The 17,740-nt window shown below is 37.3% G+C and overlaps 1 protein-coding gene across 3 annotated transcripts in view; it reads right to left on the bottom strand.

The window, feature by feature from the left end:
* Nucleotides 1-17,740, bottom strand: part of TRAPPC9 (trafficking protein particle complex subunit 9) — a 1,102,825-nt gene that overhangs the window by 996,557 nt on the left and 88,528 nt on the right. For all 3 annotated transcript variants that reach the window (XM_056820755.1, XM_056820756.1, XM_056820757.1), the window contains one exon: nucleotides 9,573-9,789. In XM_056820755.1, the coding sequence (XP_056676733.1) occupies nucleotides 9,573-9,789 (217 nt within the window). The remainder of the gene's footprint in view (nucleotides 1-9,572; nucleotides 9,790-17,740) is intronic.

Raw genomic sequence — 17,740 nt, 5'->3', positions numbered from 1 at the left:
AAATAATTTTTCCTTTTGTCCTTCCATTTCCCTGTAACCTCAACCTCCCTTATTCTAGACACACACACACACACACACACACACACAAAAGCTATAATAACTGGAGCATAGTATGTGAAAGACAAATATTCAACATATCTGGAAAGGAAGACTAGCAAGAGTGGGTCCCTTTTCACAAGGACCCTGGATGAAAAGACCTTTCTAACCTGAGTTCCTGCTCCTACTCTGTGACCTTTCATAGTTAACAAGAAATTGTTAATGACTTTTGGAAGAACGGGTGCTCAGAGATTCCAGTTGCCAAGACCCTCCTGAAAATGAGATATTCAGGGTTTGTATGGCGATTCAAAAACCTCAGAAGAAAGGGAAAAAAAACCTGAACATCAAGGACAGACAGAGAGAGTACAATGAGCTGAGACTAGAAGGAAAAGAAGAGCCTGGAGTCAGGCATGGAAGAAGTCAATTCAGCTTTCACTGTGATCAACTACTGGGAAAATTTCAACCAGGAGCAGGAGATTCAGCAAGGAAAACTTCTAGTTCATCAGTCCAAATGCCTAACCTTGAGTTCTATCATCTACAGTGGACTAGAAAATCTAAAGAAGCTAGAAAGTCAGTTGATTATCAGGCACTTTGAAAGCAATGGGGAGATTAAGGAATATGCCAAGTACACCAAAGATCAGTGTCTAACTGCCCTGCTACTTTTGAAAACCTTCTCACCAACTTCCTATGCCAGAAAGCCCTGATTGCAGTGACTACCTGCTGAGCTTGCCCATGAGTGACATCTTGATGCACAGGACAGACATGACTGACCTGAGTCTTAGGGAGCTCAGACTGCTGAAGTTCCCATAAGAATACATGTGCAAGAAAACTGAGCTTAGCACCTGCAAGCACACAACTACAGAGTACACCTCCCTCCACTATGAACAAAGAAGACTGATACATGATGCCAAGATCTCACCTGAGGAGTATAAGAAGCTTGACTTCCTGGGGGCAAGGGAACTGGTCAGTATAATTATTTCTATACCATGAATTCAGAACAAGATGTGGAACTGGTCATGAAATTCAACCCCAAGGCCAGGACTCTGAAAAGTGGTTTAGAACAGCATGAAGAGCACCTCTGCAGACCTGTGAGTGCTTCTGCTGCTTCCTTCTGCCCTGCCCTAATGCCCTAAGCATCCTGACAGAGAATTCTTCAAAGGCTTCAAATGGGAGCAGGCTGCCCTTACTGGCTTTTGTTTGGAGTTCTGGGTTTTTTTTTAAGCTCATTGTACTTAGTAGCTAAAACAAAGTCCTTTGTTTTTATATATTTTGCCTGTTTTCCCAATAAACTTTTTTTTAAATAGGGGCAGCAAGGTGGCTCAGCAGATTGGGAATCAAGCACAAAGACAGAAGATCCTAGGTTCAAATCTGGCCTCTAACATTTCCTAGCTATGACACTGGGCAAGTCTTAACCCTCCACTGTCTCACCTTTATGGCTCTTCTGCCTTGGAATTAGCTCACAATATTGATTCTAAGGTAGAAGGTAAGGGTTTAAAAAAGAAGAGTAGTTTGTATTCTCTACCAGAGAACAGAAAGGACCACTGATGTCTTCCCAATAGAGGAATTACAGTCAGACCTGCATTTCAGAAAAATGAATGGATCAATGAAAAGCCTTTATTAAGCACTCTTGAATACTGGCAGGTAGGCTACTAACACTCGAAATATAAAAACAAAATGAAAAATAGTCCCCATTTTATCTAGTGAAGGCTGATTTGGCCTGTTAAAGTCATGTGGATGATGAGTAAGAACACAGAATAATTGATTTATATTTCCTTTCTGGGAATAATAGTTGATTTCTGTACCTAGAAGTAGAGATGGAGAACAGCAAGCTAAGGAGAGGGAAAAGTACATGTGCAGTGACATGGAATGAAGATGGCAGGAGAGCAGCCAATGGTGGGTCTGGGATGGGTTAGTTATGGAGTGCAGAACCCCAGGGCAAGAGATAGGAAGGCAAGTCAGAGACATAAAGATAGAAAAGAGGGCAGCAACAATGGTAGGTTGGAGAGCAAACATCACTTAGGAACACAAGTCTCCACAAAGGAGCTGAAGAGGAGGCAGAAAGAGGCATTGCATAAAGATGGTCATTTGATTTGGCAAGTGTGCAGAAGATGGATTAGACAGATAGAAACACCAAGCAGCATGCTATTAGGATAGTCAAAGTAGAGACTAGATTAGAATTGTTGTATAAATGGACAGAAAGGCATGGAAACAGAAAATGTGGAGAAGGAAGAATCCACAATTCTTGACAACTATTTGGAGGTGAAGGGCAAAAGAGGGAGAAGCCTAGTAGCATCTCCTGGTTGTAAATCTGGGTAACTAGAAGGATGAGATTGACCTCAACAGAAATAACAAAGTTAGGAAAAGGAAAGGACATGGGAGGTGTGGTGAGGAGTCCTGTTTTGAACTTATGGAGTTTGAACTATCCAAAGAATACCTAAGAGAAAATAAATAACAGACAGATGAGGATGTAGACCCAGAACTCAAGAAGGAGATAAAGGCCAGAAATACAGAAAAGATCTGTATGTCAAATTATATAAATGATAGTTAAATCCACGAGATCTAGTGAGATCACCAAGCTAGAGAGTATAAAAAGAGAATAAAGTGTCCAGAAGAGAGTCTAGAGGTATAAGCACACAGGGCAGAGAAAAAGAATAAGGGGTAGGGGAGAAAAAAGGGAAAAACCAAGGATTATGATCCTCAAAGCAAGAAGAAAACTAGGACAAAGTGGCATACTTTGTATTTAGGAACTCAACATTTTTTATTCAAGTATGATAAAAGGCTTCACCAGAAACACTATTCTTAAATGGAAATTAGAATTGCTTCTGAATCACAGAAATCCGTATAAAGGCCCTTCATCATGAAGTATTTGTCATATTCCAATATCTAAATTAAAACTTACAGAGAGTTATTTAAATACAACTTACTATTAAATACAACATACCATTTATGCATCTTTGGCATATTTCACCCTTTCCAAAGCTAGAGAGATGCAAAGCAAACTACTTGGTGAAAGAAATGTCTGTAACTACATTATCAGAAGCAAAAATATAAACTAAAAGATGCTAAGAATAGCATTGCTTATTTTCTCACTCCTAAATATTTTAATTAAAATCCATACAATAAGTATCTTATATTTTGGAAACTAGTAAGAATTCTTCTGAGATTATATGATGTTTATTTAGAGAACCAGAGGAAGAGAAGACCAGTCCAGAGCAAAACACTTTCTTCTGCCCTTCAAAGGGATGACACATTTTAACATTTCCTCATATTTTATAATAGTAATTTCCTCCCAAATGAAAAATGACCATTCAACTAGTACTAAATTTTAAATGTCAAAGATTTTGAAAATGGATTCAGATAAATTGTGAAGATTTGGCTGTAAGCATAATCACCTTTCCAAGTCTCTGCTTTAATCCAAATTAGGATACAATTATATTATACCAAACAATTTCTAAGAATTTGCAAATGTCATTTTATTCTTCATAAACACAAAAGAAATGTTGCCTACAGTCTGTAACACTTAAAAGAGTGGTTGGCATAAACTATTACAGATAAAAGAGTGGTTGCCTTAAATTGTGACCGCGGAAATATGGTTTCAAATCAAAAATATAGTGGTCGCCAGGGAAAAATTCCCAAATATGAAATATACCCAAGTTTGCTGGGTTTTATGGAGATTTTAATTATACAAAATAAGGAATTAATGAAAGGGAGAGAGTAAGAGGAAACAATGAGAAAAGGGCTAGGCCAGCCCAGGCCAGCCTAGGCCAGTCTAGGCCCAAGCCCTAAGAAAGAGATCAGTCAGTATTTAATCCACTCACCACAAGATTTGTCCCAAGCAAGATTCTAATGTTCAGAGAGACCCAGCTACTCCAACTAGTCCAAGCTCCCATTCAGCTTTTTCCAACTGAATCCTTTTAGAGGCCTTTTCTGACCTCCTTTTAAAGAGAATTTTCTCCTATATCACTTCCCCTAAGTTCTCACATCTACCAATCATGGTAGATGTTTTCACAGGACAGACCATTCTTAATTCACATCTGAGTAGACTAAACTTTTGAGTAATTCACACCTGAGTAGACTAAACTTTTGATTAAGTTCACACCTCTTTGCCCCTTACAAGTTTGCAAGTTGGCTGACCTTCATAGGTACTTAGCACCTTCCTAAAAATAGACTTAGCTTAAGGCTTTTGCTTCACTATAAGTATGAGTTAAGTACTTTTTCATTGTTCAGGAAAGAGTTTACAACTTTATCTTCCCCTAAAGTATGCTTAAGTATGGGTGGAGTAGAGTTCTCACATTCCTAACTAAGTCCCTTCATTTTTTAAAATGGGGAATGGTCTTAACCAAGTGTTCTGAAGTAGGGTCTGAGAATTTTTAAGATTCACAAGTTGCCTGCACAATAAGATGCAATGCTAGCTTTTTCAAGGGCAGAAGACATGTATATACATCTCTAGCTCTAGGGCTCGGCCAGAGAAGATGCTTTGGTAAGCATTTGATCAAAATGGACTGAAAAGCTATTTATAAGCCAAGTTTTAAAAAATGAAGGGTCTGTCAGACCTATGGATAAAGGAAGAATTTATGGCCAAACAAGGCATACAGAATATTATGAAATATAAAATCCATAACCCTAACTACATTAACTTTTAAAAGATTTCCATAAACAAAACCAATGCAACTAAGATTAGAAAGGAAACAAAAAACAGGGGGGAAAAATTGTAGCAACTGTTTTTGACAAAGGCCTTATTTCTCAAACACAGAGAGAATTGAATCAAACTTATCAGAATACAAGGCATACCCCAACTGATAAATGCTCAAAGGATATGAAAAGACAGATCTCAGATGAAGAAATTAGTGGAAAAGCAGAGTGGAAAAACTGGAACACTAATACACTATTGGTGGAGCTGTAAATTGATACAGCTGGAGAACAATTTGGAACCAAGCCCAAAGGGCCATAAAACTGTGCATACTCTTTGACCCAGCAATAGCACTACTAAGTCTACTAAATGATCACAAATAGGGGAAAAGGATCTACTTATATAAATATATGTATACAAGCATGTATATGTGTGTGTGGGTCTGTATGTGTATAAACACACACACGTAAAAGTGGCTATTATTTTGTGATAGCAAAGAACTGGAAATCAAAGGTCTGTCCATCAACTGGGAAATGGCTGAACAAATTATAATATATGATTGTAATGGAATATTATTGTGTCATAAGAGATGGAGAATAGGATAACCACAAAAAAAGTAAAATGAGTAGAAGATGAAAAGTAAATGAGTAAAACCAGGTGAATTTTGTACACAGTAACAGCAATAATATTCAATAATCAACTGTGAATGAACAATGCAAGGATCCAAGATAACTCCAAGAGACTCAAGACAAAAAAAGTTACCCATCGCCAAAGACAAAAGTGACAAAGACTGAATGCAGACTGAAACATACCATTCTTCACTTTATTTCCTCTATGAATTTTTCTCTAGTATAAGCAGTATGTGTCTTCTTTCTTAATATGACAAACATAGAAATAGGCATGATGACACATGTACAACCTTTTCATTTTACTTCCTTTCTTGGGGAGGGCAGAAGGATGGGAGGAAGGGAGAGAGCATAGATCAAAAAATCAGGAAACTATTATTAAAATTGTATCTACAGGGGGGAAAAAAAAGAAGGTAACAAGGGCCAGAACAAAATAAACCATTTCATCCAAATTGTAAGTAGGTTAAGCAGCAGAGAAAGTATAATGTAATGGAAAGAACAATGGACTTGGAGCAAAAGCTGGGTTCAAACACTCTTTCTTGTCTCCAGAAGAGGCTGGCCATGTCACTTCACTGTGACCCTATTTTATCATCAGTAAAATAGAGAGATGAGTACTCATCCTGTCATTCTTATAGGATTGTTGCAGGAAAGGCATTTTATAAACCATTTACCCTAAATAGGAACTATCACAGGGACAGTGACTATTATGCTGCATATCTAGAATTCCAAGAGCACTGAGTTGAAGAAAAATAAATCACATGACCTGCCTTTTCCATCTCTGTAATGCTAATACCTAGCTTAACTGTTTTGGTTTTTTATACACACACACCAAAATGACCATTGATTTTCACATTTCAGACTAAGCTCTCCTCTGAGCAGAGGCTGAAAAAGTAAAACACTTCTCCAGGTTAATGTAGGGCCTAAGATACAACTAGGACTAATGTACAATAGCTTTGGTTTCAACTTGGAAGTCCTAAGATCCCTTTATAATCCTATATCCTTATTTTACATAAAGGTAAAGTTGAGTTCAACAAACATTTATTAAGCACCTACCATATTCAAGGAAGATATTGTACCATGCTCTGACTTTAGAAAATACAAATGCTCCTATCCCTATAAATATTATTAAATATTTGCTGAATACCTAATATTATGCAAGGCAACATAAATAAGAACATCAAAAAATTTAACTGAATTTTAGATATGATAATTTAAGTTTCTTCAGTCACCACTGAGAAATTATTTTCTCATTCTGAAAAAGGGATAATTTCTTCCTGACTTCCATATAGGATTACTGAGAAGATAAAAAAAAAGATAATGGATATGAAAATATTTTGTAGACTGTAAAATGATATAAAAATCCTAATTATTTTATGAGCTTCTGGTTGCTTTGCTCTAATTTTCAAGAATAATAATAATAATAGCTAAAATTTCTATACTATTTTAAGGTCTGAATAATATTTTACACATATTACCTCCTTTAATCCTCACAATAACCCTGTAAGTGTGCTATTACTATCCACATTTTACAGATGAGCAAACTCAAGCAGGCAGAGGTTAAATGATTGGCCCAGGGTCACAAAGCTAGCAAGAGTGTGAGGTAGGATTTGAACTTGAGTCATGCTGACTCAAAATCTACCATTCTATTCATGGTACAACCAATCAAAATGAGTAATCAAAGCCTGCTTTTTTTTAATTTCCTTTCCCAATAAATATTACAGTTTTTGGCAAGCCAGCCAGGAGACGAACCTGGAATCTTCTGATCCGCAGTCAGAATGTATGTAAATATGTAAATAATTTCTGTAAATAAGGTATTAGTTTTAGTTAACTTAGAATAAGTAGTATTATCACTAAGATTCAAATTTTTGTAATAGTTTTGTTCAACATTTATTGTATTGAATTTAATGTAAAACCCCAAAATTACCCTTACCCTTACTTTCCCGCAAAGAATCCTTAGAGTAGATTTAGTAAATTGGTAACTATAATATAAATATGTGACCTTGGGAAGGTCACAACAAAAAAAGGGGACAATTGTGGAAAGGAAACTAGACTAACAGTTTGTGTGGGGGAGGGCCAACTGGGAGTGGCAGTTGGGTCTTGTGACTAGCACTTCCTTCCTGGGGGGAGGGGGGGGGACACGGACTTGCATCCTGTTGTTGGAGGGGAGAGGAGCTTGTTCAGTCCAGTCTGGAGTGGCATGCTCTTCTTGGTTCAGCCCAAAGACACAGGCTTCTGAAGGTTAGAATTGTTCTTGTTTGCTTTCTATGTACTGCAAGATTCTGAATTAGAACGAGAGTAGACGGGAGTGGGACAAACCCTCCGCCAGCCTCTGGGGCCTGGCCCTATACTCTGAAGCTAAGGAAAAACTCCAATTCCAACTGGATTATTAAACTTTATATTATTTGAATTCGCAGTCAGATAAGTGGACTATCTTTTCTAGTCATAGAGGAAACTGAACTTCAGTTTCAGTCATTCAAAGACAAATTGTCCTGATTGGACCCCTGCTGTTTCCTCTCAGCAGGGGGCATCTCCCTCCCTTGCCTCATCAAGCAATGTTCCCTCTCTCCCCTCTCTTCTCCATACCCCATAGAAACCTCCCATTTATCCCCATTTTTCCCAATCCTATTTCCTTTCCCAATAAATATTATATCAGTCTCATTTTAAATAATGAAAATCTCTGACTAGAAAATTTTGCTTTAAAACTGAATTCGTATTCCTATGTTACTCAAAACTAAGGACAGGGACAACTGGGTGGGTCAGTGGATTGAGAGTCAGACCCAGAGATGGGAGGTCCTGGTCAAATCTGGCCTCAGACACTTCCTAACTGTGTGATCCTGGGAAAGTCACTTCACCCCCATTACCTAGCCATTATCACTCTTCTACCCTAGAACCAACACATAGTATTGATTCCAAAATGGAAGTTAAGAGTTTAAAACAACAACAACTAAGGCCAAAGGGCCAACCACCAACCCAGTAAGGAAGCCTTGTAGCTATTAAGCCCCTTGAGGGCAGGACCACATCTTTTTATCTTTGCATTTCCCAGAGTCATATTAGTAGTTCCTACTATAGGCAGAGTAGGATGTTGGACAATAGGAACCAAAGAAGACCTGAATTCAGGTCTCTCCTCTTATGCATAGGTGGGTAACTGAGCAAACCACTGAATTTCTCAGTGCTTTGGGCAACTCTCTAAGACTGTGCATAGTTTCAGGGAGGGTGACTACTTACATTAGAAAAAAGGAATCTCATAGGAATTCCGTATATCAATGCAATCACTTGTCTGGTCCTTGTCCTGTGTATTCACAGAGATATATATGTATACACACATATAACTGTATGCATGAAAGCACATATGGATTACATACATAATTATATATTATATGCTACTGTTGCTGTTGTTTCAGTCATGTTCAACTCTTCATGACCCCATTTAAGGTTTTCTTGGCAGAGACCCTGGAGTGGTTTGCCATTTCCTTCTCCAGCTCATTTTATAGATAAGGAACTATGACTTGCCCAGACTCACAAATACAGTGTCTGGGACTGTATTTGAACTCAGGAAGATGATGTCTTCTTGACTCCAAGCCCAAGATTCTATCCACTGCACTACCTAGCTGCTATATATACATACATACAACACATGTGTACACATGTGAAAGTATACATATGGAATAGACTGCATTATATGTTATATAAAATACATTTTTATACATATATATAAACATAGTAAAAATAAAGAGTATTCCAAAAGCCTTAGTGCAGTGTTAAGCTTTATTATTAATTAGCTTCATATCCCCAGCCTTAATAGCTTAAAACTTTACCAAGATATCTGCCATACTATATATGTAAATTTAGATAACAAAAGATAGTACTCAGGCAGTGAAAAAAATTCATATTCCTATCTCTTTGAAAGGAAAAAGATATACACACACACGTGCGCGTGCGTGCTTACACACAAATAACCTCTCAGTGCTGTGCTTTCCCTCTACAACTAGCTTCACTTTACCTTAAATACATCTTGTATGCCATAGTTGTTTGCACATTATCTCCCCATTCAGCTCTAGCTCCTTGAGGGCTAGGACTTTTCTTGTCTTTTTCCCCAGAACTTAGCACAAAACCTGGTACATACTAAATGCCTAATACATGCTTGCTGATGCTTAAAAAAAATGCCAATTGTAGTTTGCACTCAGGTCTCATAAAAGTTAGATATGGGGAAAAAATAGGCCATATTCTTACCAATTGCTGAATTAACGAATCTCTTTCACTATAACAGAACTGGAATTTACCTTTGTTGAAGTCCTTAGGATCCAATGACAAACTATAGCCGGGAAGAGTCTCTAAGAGGAGTTTGTAGCAAGCCCTCCATCCAGGTTCAGCAATACTGGGGGCCACACACTGCATTGCAGCTACTCGCTTGAAGAAAGCAGATTTGCGATGGAAACCAATTAGTTCATAGAGCTCAGAAAGAATGCTGTAACGTTGGATTTTCTCTTCTTCTGAAAGCTGAAATGGAGAAAGAAAAAATAAAATCTGTACAAGTTCTCCAAGAATAATGTAGAGAGTACATGGAAAATGTTTATTTTCAAGTACAAAAGATATGAAATATCACAGAAAAATAAGATTTTTGTGGCCTCTATTATTACATTAATGATGAATTGAAAATAGAATACTGATTTGTACCTCATGTACAAATTCCAAAAACTTTTCTCATACTAAACTTTGTCTATTCTTTTCTGCTAATAAAGTCTACATTCTTTGGTATATTTATGTCATAGATTATGAAAAATTGTTATTATAAGGTACAAAGCATATCATAATAGAATGCTTTAATTCTTAGAAAATAGGATGATAATAAAAGATTATGAGATAAATTTCATAAGAATGCTTAGTCACAAATATAGTAAACAAAATGGTATCAGAACCATGGAATCAAGAGACTGAAGGAGGTCTTTAAGACTATCTCATAACTGAACAGAAATCTTTCCTGTAATACCCTGGGCAAGGCATCATTCAGCATGATAAGGACCACATCATGATAGGGAATCAATTAATTTATCTCTTACATTCAACATTTCTCAAAATATTTGAACACAGTTGTCATTATGTGCCCCTTCATTCTAAAATCCTATGCTCCTATGATCCTAGTAAAAGAAAGCAGTAAATACCCAAATAAATATTAATGAACATTAGAATATGAAAAGTGTAAAGAAGAGTTTCAAAAGTTCTAGGAAACATAGAGCAAGGGACTAAGGTTAAGTAAAATGACTCTCAGGAATGGTTATGAAGAAAGCTTCATGGAAGAGGCAATGCCCAAACTGCACCATGAAGGAAGGAAAGGAGAGGTAGAAAAGGGAAGACACAAAAGAGAAAAGTCATTAAGACAAAGGAAGGTTAGAATCAGAAAAGAAACACAGAAGATCTTTATTATTTATCCAAGTATAATTGGTACAGAAAAAAAACAACAGTGAATTCACTTAAAAGATGGCATAACATTTTACTATAAATAGTAAATAATAGGTATGACTTGCAAATAAAACCAAAAATTAAAACATTTATCTTATGTTTGATAAAATTTAGATAATTACATCTTCTGAATTTTAAAATAAACTTTAATTCTTACCATAAAAATGTATCACATGCTGTTTGGTTTGAGGGATATAATTTTATGACAAAATTGAATGATAGAACAATAAAAAATACCCTTCAATCTGTGTTTGACTTATATAATATGATAATAAAGAGGTTTACTATTGCAAAAAGTTGAGGGCTTCAACAATTTTCGAAGGGCCTCTCTAAATCCTTCAATCCTTAAAAACCATTCTCTTGGGGGCAGCTGGGTAGCTCAGTGGCTTGAGAACCAGACCTAGAGACAGGAGGTCCTAGGTTCAAATCTGGCCTCAGACACTTCCCAGCTGTGTGACCCTGGGCAAGTCACTTGACCCCCATTGCCTAGCCCTTAGCACTCTTCTGCCTTGGAGTCAATACACAGTATTGATTCGAAGACAGAAGGTAAGGGTTTAAAAATATAAAATAAAAATAGAAATAAAAACCATACTCTTTTGAAGCACATTTTAATAATCAGCAAGTGAAAGGACATGGAAAGAAGATAGTGTTAAAAAGGGATACAAGTTTGAACACAGACTAATTTAATAGGTAGTCAGTTCATAAGTTGATATCTTCATGTAATGGTGACTTTTGCTTCTCTATATATCATGAAGAAGCAATGTGCCCCAAAGAAATAATAGGGAAAAATACTTATACAAAAATATTTATAGCTGCGCTCTTTATGGTGGCAGAAAATTGAAACATGAGGGGATGCCCTCCGATTAGGGAAAGGCTAAACAAATTGTGGTATCTGATGGTGATGGAATATTATTGTGCTGAAAGGAATAATGAACTGGAGGAATTCCATGGGAACTGGAATGATGCAGAGTGAAAGGAGCAGAACCAGGAGAACATTGTACACTGAGACTGATACACTATGTAATAGACTTCTCTACTAGCAGCAATGCAATGATCCAGGACAATTCTGAGGGAATTATGAGAAAGAACACTATCCACATCCAGAGAAATAACTGTGGGAACAAAACACACAAGAAAAACATATGATTGATCACATAGTTCTATGAGGATATGAATATGGGGATTTAGATTCTAAATGATCACTCCATTGCAAATAGGAATAATATGGAAATGGGTTTTTAACAATGATACATGTAAAACACAGTGAAATTGCTCATTGGCTCCGGGAGAGGGGTGGGAGGAGAGGAGGAAAGAACATGAATCATGTAACCACGGAAAAGTATTCTAAATTAATTAATTAGATTTAATTTTTAAAAAATGAAGAAGCCATGTGGTACAGTTAACCTCTGAGCTGAACTGAAGAGACAGCATGGCATAGTGGACAGGACCTTGCTGTGACCCTAAACAAAATACTTAACCTCAAGCAATTGTCCAAAACCACAATTTTCAAAAATGCTGCCAATTTGCATTTGTGGAGAGAGTCTCCTCACTAGAAGTTCTATACAAAATAACATAACACCTCATGACTATAAGAACTGAGATAATAAGAAATCTCAGTAATAAATAATATAAATAATATATAATAAAAGGGTATAGAGCAGATGCTAGAGAGAATTATGATATTAAGGCTAGGAAAACAAACAAAAGCTATATAAGAAAAAAGTCTTGAAATCTGTGTTTTATTCAGCAGACAGCAGAACAACAGGTATTTTAGAGCAAGAGAGTACAGACCTATGCTTTCAAAAGACTATAATCAAAGTTGTAAGTGAGAAAATTTGGAAAGGAGCAAGCCTAGGGGCATGAAGAAGTTAAGGACCTATAAAAATAAAATAGCTAAGAAATAAGGATCTCAATGAAAGTAGTAACTGTAGGAGCAGAAAGGAGTTATTAAGACTTAAGACAATCATCAGCTCATATGGATTCAATTATTATCTCTGTGCTGATGAGTCTCAAATCTACATATCCAGCCCAATGCCTCTGAGCTCCAGTCATACTTCTCTAACTGCCTACCAGACATCCCGAAGTGAATGTCCTATAGAGGTATTAAATTCCACATGTCCAAAACTGAACTCATTCTCCTTGCCACAACCCTCCCCTCTAACTTGCCTGACTCTTATTGATGATCTTGCCACTATCCTCTCAGTCACAGGTTTTTAACCAAGAAGTCATCCTCCACTCTATAGTCACTCTCACCCCACCCCATATCCAATCTGTTCCCAAGATCTGCTGATTCTGCCTTCATGTTACCTCTCACATATGCCCCCTTCTGTCCTCTGATATTGTCACCTAACTGTAATATAAGCACTCATCACTTCACACCTAGACTATTGCAAGAGCTTGCTTGTAGATCTCCCTGCCACATGTCTCTCCCCATTCCAGTCTATCTTCCTTCCACTCAGCCATCTGAATGACCTTCTTAAAATGCAAGTCTGACCCTGTTACCTCCTCTACTCAGTAAACTCCAATGAGTCCCTATCACCTCCAGGGTCAAATATAAGATCTGCTTGGTGTTCAAAGTCCTTTGTAGCCTGCACTCAACCTACTTTTCCAATCTTCCTACACTTCATAATTTTTTCCACTCCCTTCCCCATATTTTTGACTCCTCTGACTCCTTGCTGATCTTCAAATAAGATACTCCATCTTCCAAATGGGTATTTGTACTAGTCGTCCCCCAAGACTCACGTCTCCATCCTCACCTCCCAAGCTTCTTTTAAGCCTCAGATAAAATATCACCATCCAAAGGAAATGTTTCAAAAAAAACCCTCAATTCCAGTGTCTTCCCTTTCTTTATAATTGCCAATTTATCCTATACAGTACAGTTTTCTCTACATGGTTTTTTACTGTCTTTCCTATGTGAATTTCAAAACTACTCCACCCTAATCAGACCATTCTTTAGAAGATCTGATTTAGCTATTTCCTGATCAATAACAATAGAGATACTTGGAATAACAGAATCAGGTCTTAGAAACTAGATTTCTCCTCCCTTCTTAGTTTAACAAGATTAGGAAGGTCTGCATTAAACTCAAGATTTAATTATCTGAGGAGATGGCCTTCAACAGACATGTGTAAAAAAAGGACAGACTTCTGGGCAGTCCTAAGTCAAGCTTGAGCCACCATTGGCACATGTGAGATGCAGGAAGTGAGGTAGAGAACAGCCTCTGGAGTTCTCATGGCTTCCTGTGGGGAGGGCTAGAGTTCAGTTCGATCCTGGAGCTTGAGCTTGGAGGAGCCCTGCAGACAGCTTTCCTTCAGACCGGTCACATGAGTGATAAGGACTGACTCCTTTCTCTGCCTTGGCTTTCCAAGGGCTTAATGCCTGCTTTGGCTCAACTTGAGCCAGAGTGGTTCTGAGTTAAACTCCTTTCCTTCTCTCCCTCTTTCCTTCTCTCCCTCTAATATCTTCTTCCTCTTGTTGTAATTAAATCATCATAAAAATTTTGCAGCTGACTTGGGTATTTTATTATTTGGGATTTCCCTTGGCAACCATTTAAATTTAGATTTTTTCAGTCTCAACCATAATATTCACCCTTTACACCTATTAGATTTTGAGTTCCCTGAGAACATGGCCTATCTTTTGTCTTTCTTTGTATCCTCAGCACCAAGCACAGTACCTGGCAAGGTATAAGCATTTAATCTATATTTATGGACTGACTGACTACTTAAAGAATTCAACAGAAACAACAGAAAATAGAAATAATAAATTGAAAAGAGTTGCAGCATATAAAATAAACCCACACAAATAAATAGAATTTTTTCTATATACCATGATCAAAACCCAAGAGAAATAGAAAGAGCATTTCCATCTAAAGTAACTACATTCTGTGGAGATTAAATTTAACTCACCCCTGATTATAACAATGAAATTAATTAACTCTCCCCAATTGTGAAGATTAAATTGTAACCCCTGCCTATTTTTAGATTTAATCACCAAAGATATAAGCACCCTACTTACAGTAGTGGGAAGATCTGCCCATTTTTTTAGATTTAATCACCAATTTCACACATTAAGTGGGAGGTCTGTGATCCACATGTGAAATAGTGGGTGACAAATCAAAATCAACTGACTGCCCCTGGGCAGTCCTAAAAGCAAAAGTGTCAACTGTGAGACCCTGTTTCCTGGTGAGGCTAGTCTAAAATCTCTTCCTTTGAGCTGACACATGGTGGGTGAAAAAGCTGACTCTTAACTGCTGAATTTTTCTGAAGAGACACCCCCAGGTCCTCAATTTTGCCTAGGCCAGCTAAGGACCAACTCTCCCTGCCCTGGTTTTGAGCCAGTGGCTGAAAGTAAATTACTTAGTGCTTAAGCTAGATATCTTACCCTATCCTCTCTCTGATTTTCTTACTTCACTCTTTCTACATTTTTGTAAATAAATTGTAAATAAATCTCTTTGGAATTAATATAAATTCCTGACAAACACACTCTTAAATAATCCAGTCCAACCCTTTTAAAAATAACTCCTTTTCGAACATCGTACACAGAGACTGATACACTGTGGTACAATAGAATGTAATGGACTTCTCCATTAGTGGCAATGCAATGTCCCTGAACAATCTGCAGAGCTCTATGAAAAAAAACACTATCCACAAGCAGAAGAAAAACTGTGGGAGTAAAAACGCCGAGGAAAGGCAACGCTTGACTACAGGGGCCAAGGGGATATGTTTGGGGATGTGGACTCTGAATGAACATCCTAGTGCAAATACCAACAACATGGAAATGGGTTCAGATCAAGGACACATGTAATACCCAGTGGAATTGCGCATCGACTATGGGGGTTGGGGGGTGGGATGGGAGGGAGGAAAAGAAAATGATTTTTGTATCCAATGAATAATGTTTGAAATTGACCAAATAAATATGTTTATTAAAAAAAAAAGGACAAAAAGATAAAAATAAATAAAAATAAAAATGACTTCTTTTCCCCCTTACAATACTATATAAAATATTTAGGAAGAAACCTGCCAAAACACACATAGAAACTATGTGAACAGAACTATAACATATTCTCCAAAAAAACAAAGACAGACCTAAATAGAAAAACAATTATCATGAGTAGACTGAGTTAATATAATAAAAATGACAATACCTAATTTACTTATTCAGTGACATACCAATAAAACTAGATACAGGAAAAAAATAACAACAAAATGTATTTGAAAAAACAAAAGATCAAGAATCTCATGGGAAATAATGGGGGGGGGGGGTTGAGAAGAAAGCAAACCAAGCAATACCAACTGAAACAAAACAGTAGTATGCATTAAAATAATCTTTTTGTTGTTCAGTTGTCTCTGACTCTTCATGACCCCATTTGGGTTTTTTGGAGGGGGCAAAGATCCTAGAGTGGCTTGCCATTTCCTTCTCCAACTCATTTCATAGATGAGGAAACTGAAGCAAATAGGGTTAAGTGACTTGCCCAAGGTCACACATCTATTATGCATCTGAGGGCAGAAGAGTCATCCTGACTTCAGGTCTGGCACTCTATGTAATTTATCACAAATAGCTGTTTCTAAAATAATTTAGTACTGGTTAAAAATAAAGACTGATCAGTAAAAGTTTAGGTACACACCAATTGAACAAACAGTAAATCGGTGTTCAATGTCTCAAAGATTCAAGTTAGCAGATAAGAATTCACTATTTAACAAAAAATGCTGGGGAAAATGGAATGCCATCTGGAAGAAACCAGGTATAGACAAATATCTCACACTTCATACCAACAAACATTCTAAATAAATACATGACCTAGATGACATCATGTATAAATTAGAAGAGTAAAGAAGAAACTGCCTTTTACACCTGTGAATAAGGGATGAATTCGTGACCAAACAAGGGATAGAAAGGATCACAGAAGATAAAATGAACAATTTTGATTATATAAAATTTGAAATAAAACCAAAATACTTAAAATTAGAAGAGAAATAGGTAAATGGGGCAGGGCGGGAATCTTTGAAACAAGTTTTTCTGGAAAAAGGAACTAATTCAAATATATAAGAATAAAAGACATTCTCCAGTAGCTAAATGGGGAAAGGATATGAACAATTAGTTCTCAGGAGAAGAAATTCAAGCTATTGATCAAGTCAGTCATATTTCAGTCATGTCCAAATCTTTGTGACCCTATTTGGGAATTCTCTTGGCAAAAGTACTGGAGTGGTTTGCCACTTAATTCTCCAACTCATTTTAAAGGGGGGAAACTGAGGCAAATAGGGTTAAGTGGCTTATCCAGGTTCACACAACTAATAAGTAGGTGTCTGACACCAGATTTGAACCAAGGATGAGTCTACCTAAATCTAGGCCTATACCAACTGGCTACTATTAGGGGTAAAATAAGATTCTGGGTTTTGATAAGTAAGTGGCAGGGACAGGCTGCCTGCCTTGGTTAGAACCTGGAGCCCAGTTCCTGATAGAATTCTGTGCTGGTGACAGGAGTAAGAGCTCACTTGATCTCTGGGGCTAAGTGAGGCTGGAGGCTGGAGGCTGCCTTCCTCTCTCTCTCTCTGCTTGTGTTCCCTGCCCAGAGAGGTGGCACAAACTTTGGCTCATGGAAATCCCTCAAACCAGAGTGGTAGTTGTGGAAAGAAGAGGAAGTTGAAAGCTTTAGGAAGAGCTGTGAAAAGAAGATCTACAGTTAAGAGAAGAAAATCTGGGTTTTGCTCCTCTGTGGTTACAGAGGTGAGCAGGCTGGACTCAGTCTTTTTCAGGCCTGAAACCACTAGGCCAAAACCTTGACTGCCTGAAAGTTGGAAACCTAACTGAACAACTTCAAGGAGGCAGAACTGAATGATATATAATAATAATTATAAATAGGCTTAGTTACTTAGAAATTGGGTAAATTAGTAATGAGAGAGAGAGAGAGAGAGAGAGAGAGAGAGAGAGAGAGAGAGAGAGAGAGAGCAGGAGAGAGAGAGAGAGAGAGAGAGAGAGAGAGAGAGAGAGAGCGAG

This window comes from Monodelphis domestica, chromosome 3, assembly GCF_027887165.1.
Source record: "Monodelphis domestica isolate mMonDom1 chromosome 3, mMonDom1.pri, whole genome shotgun sequence".
Taxonomy (NCBI): Eukaryota; Metazoa; Chordata; class Mammalia; order Didelphimorphia; family Didelphidae; genus Monodelphis; species Monodelphis domestica.
This window is presented reverse-complemented; position numbering and strand designations above follow the sequence as displayed.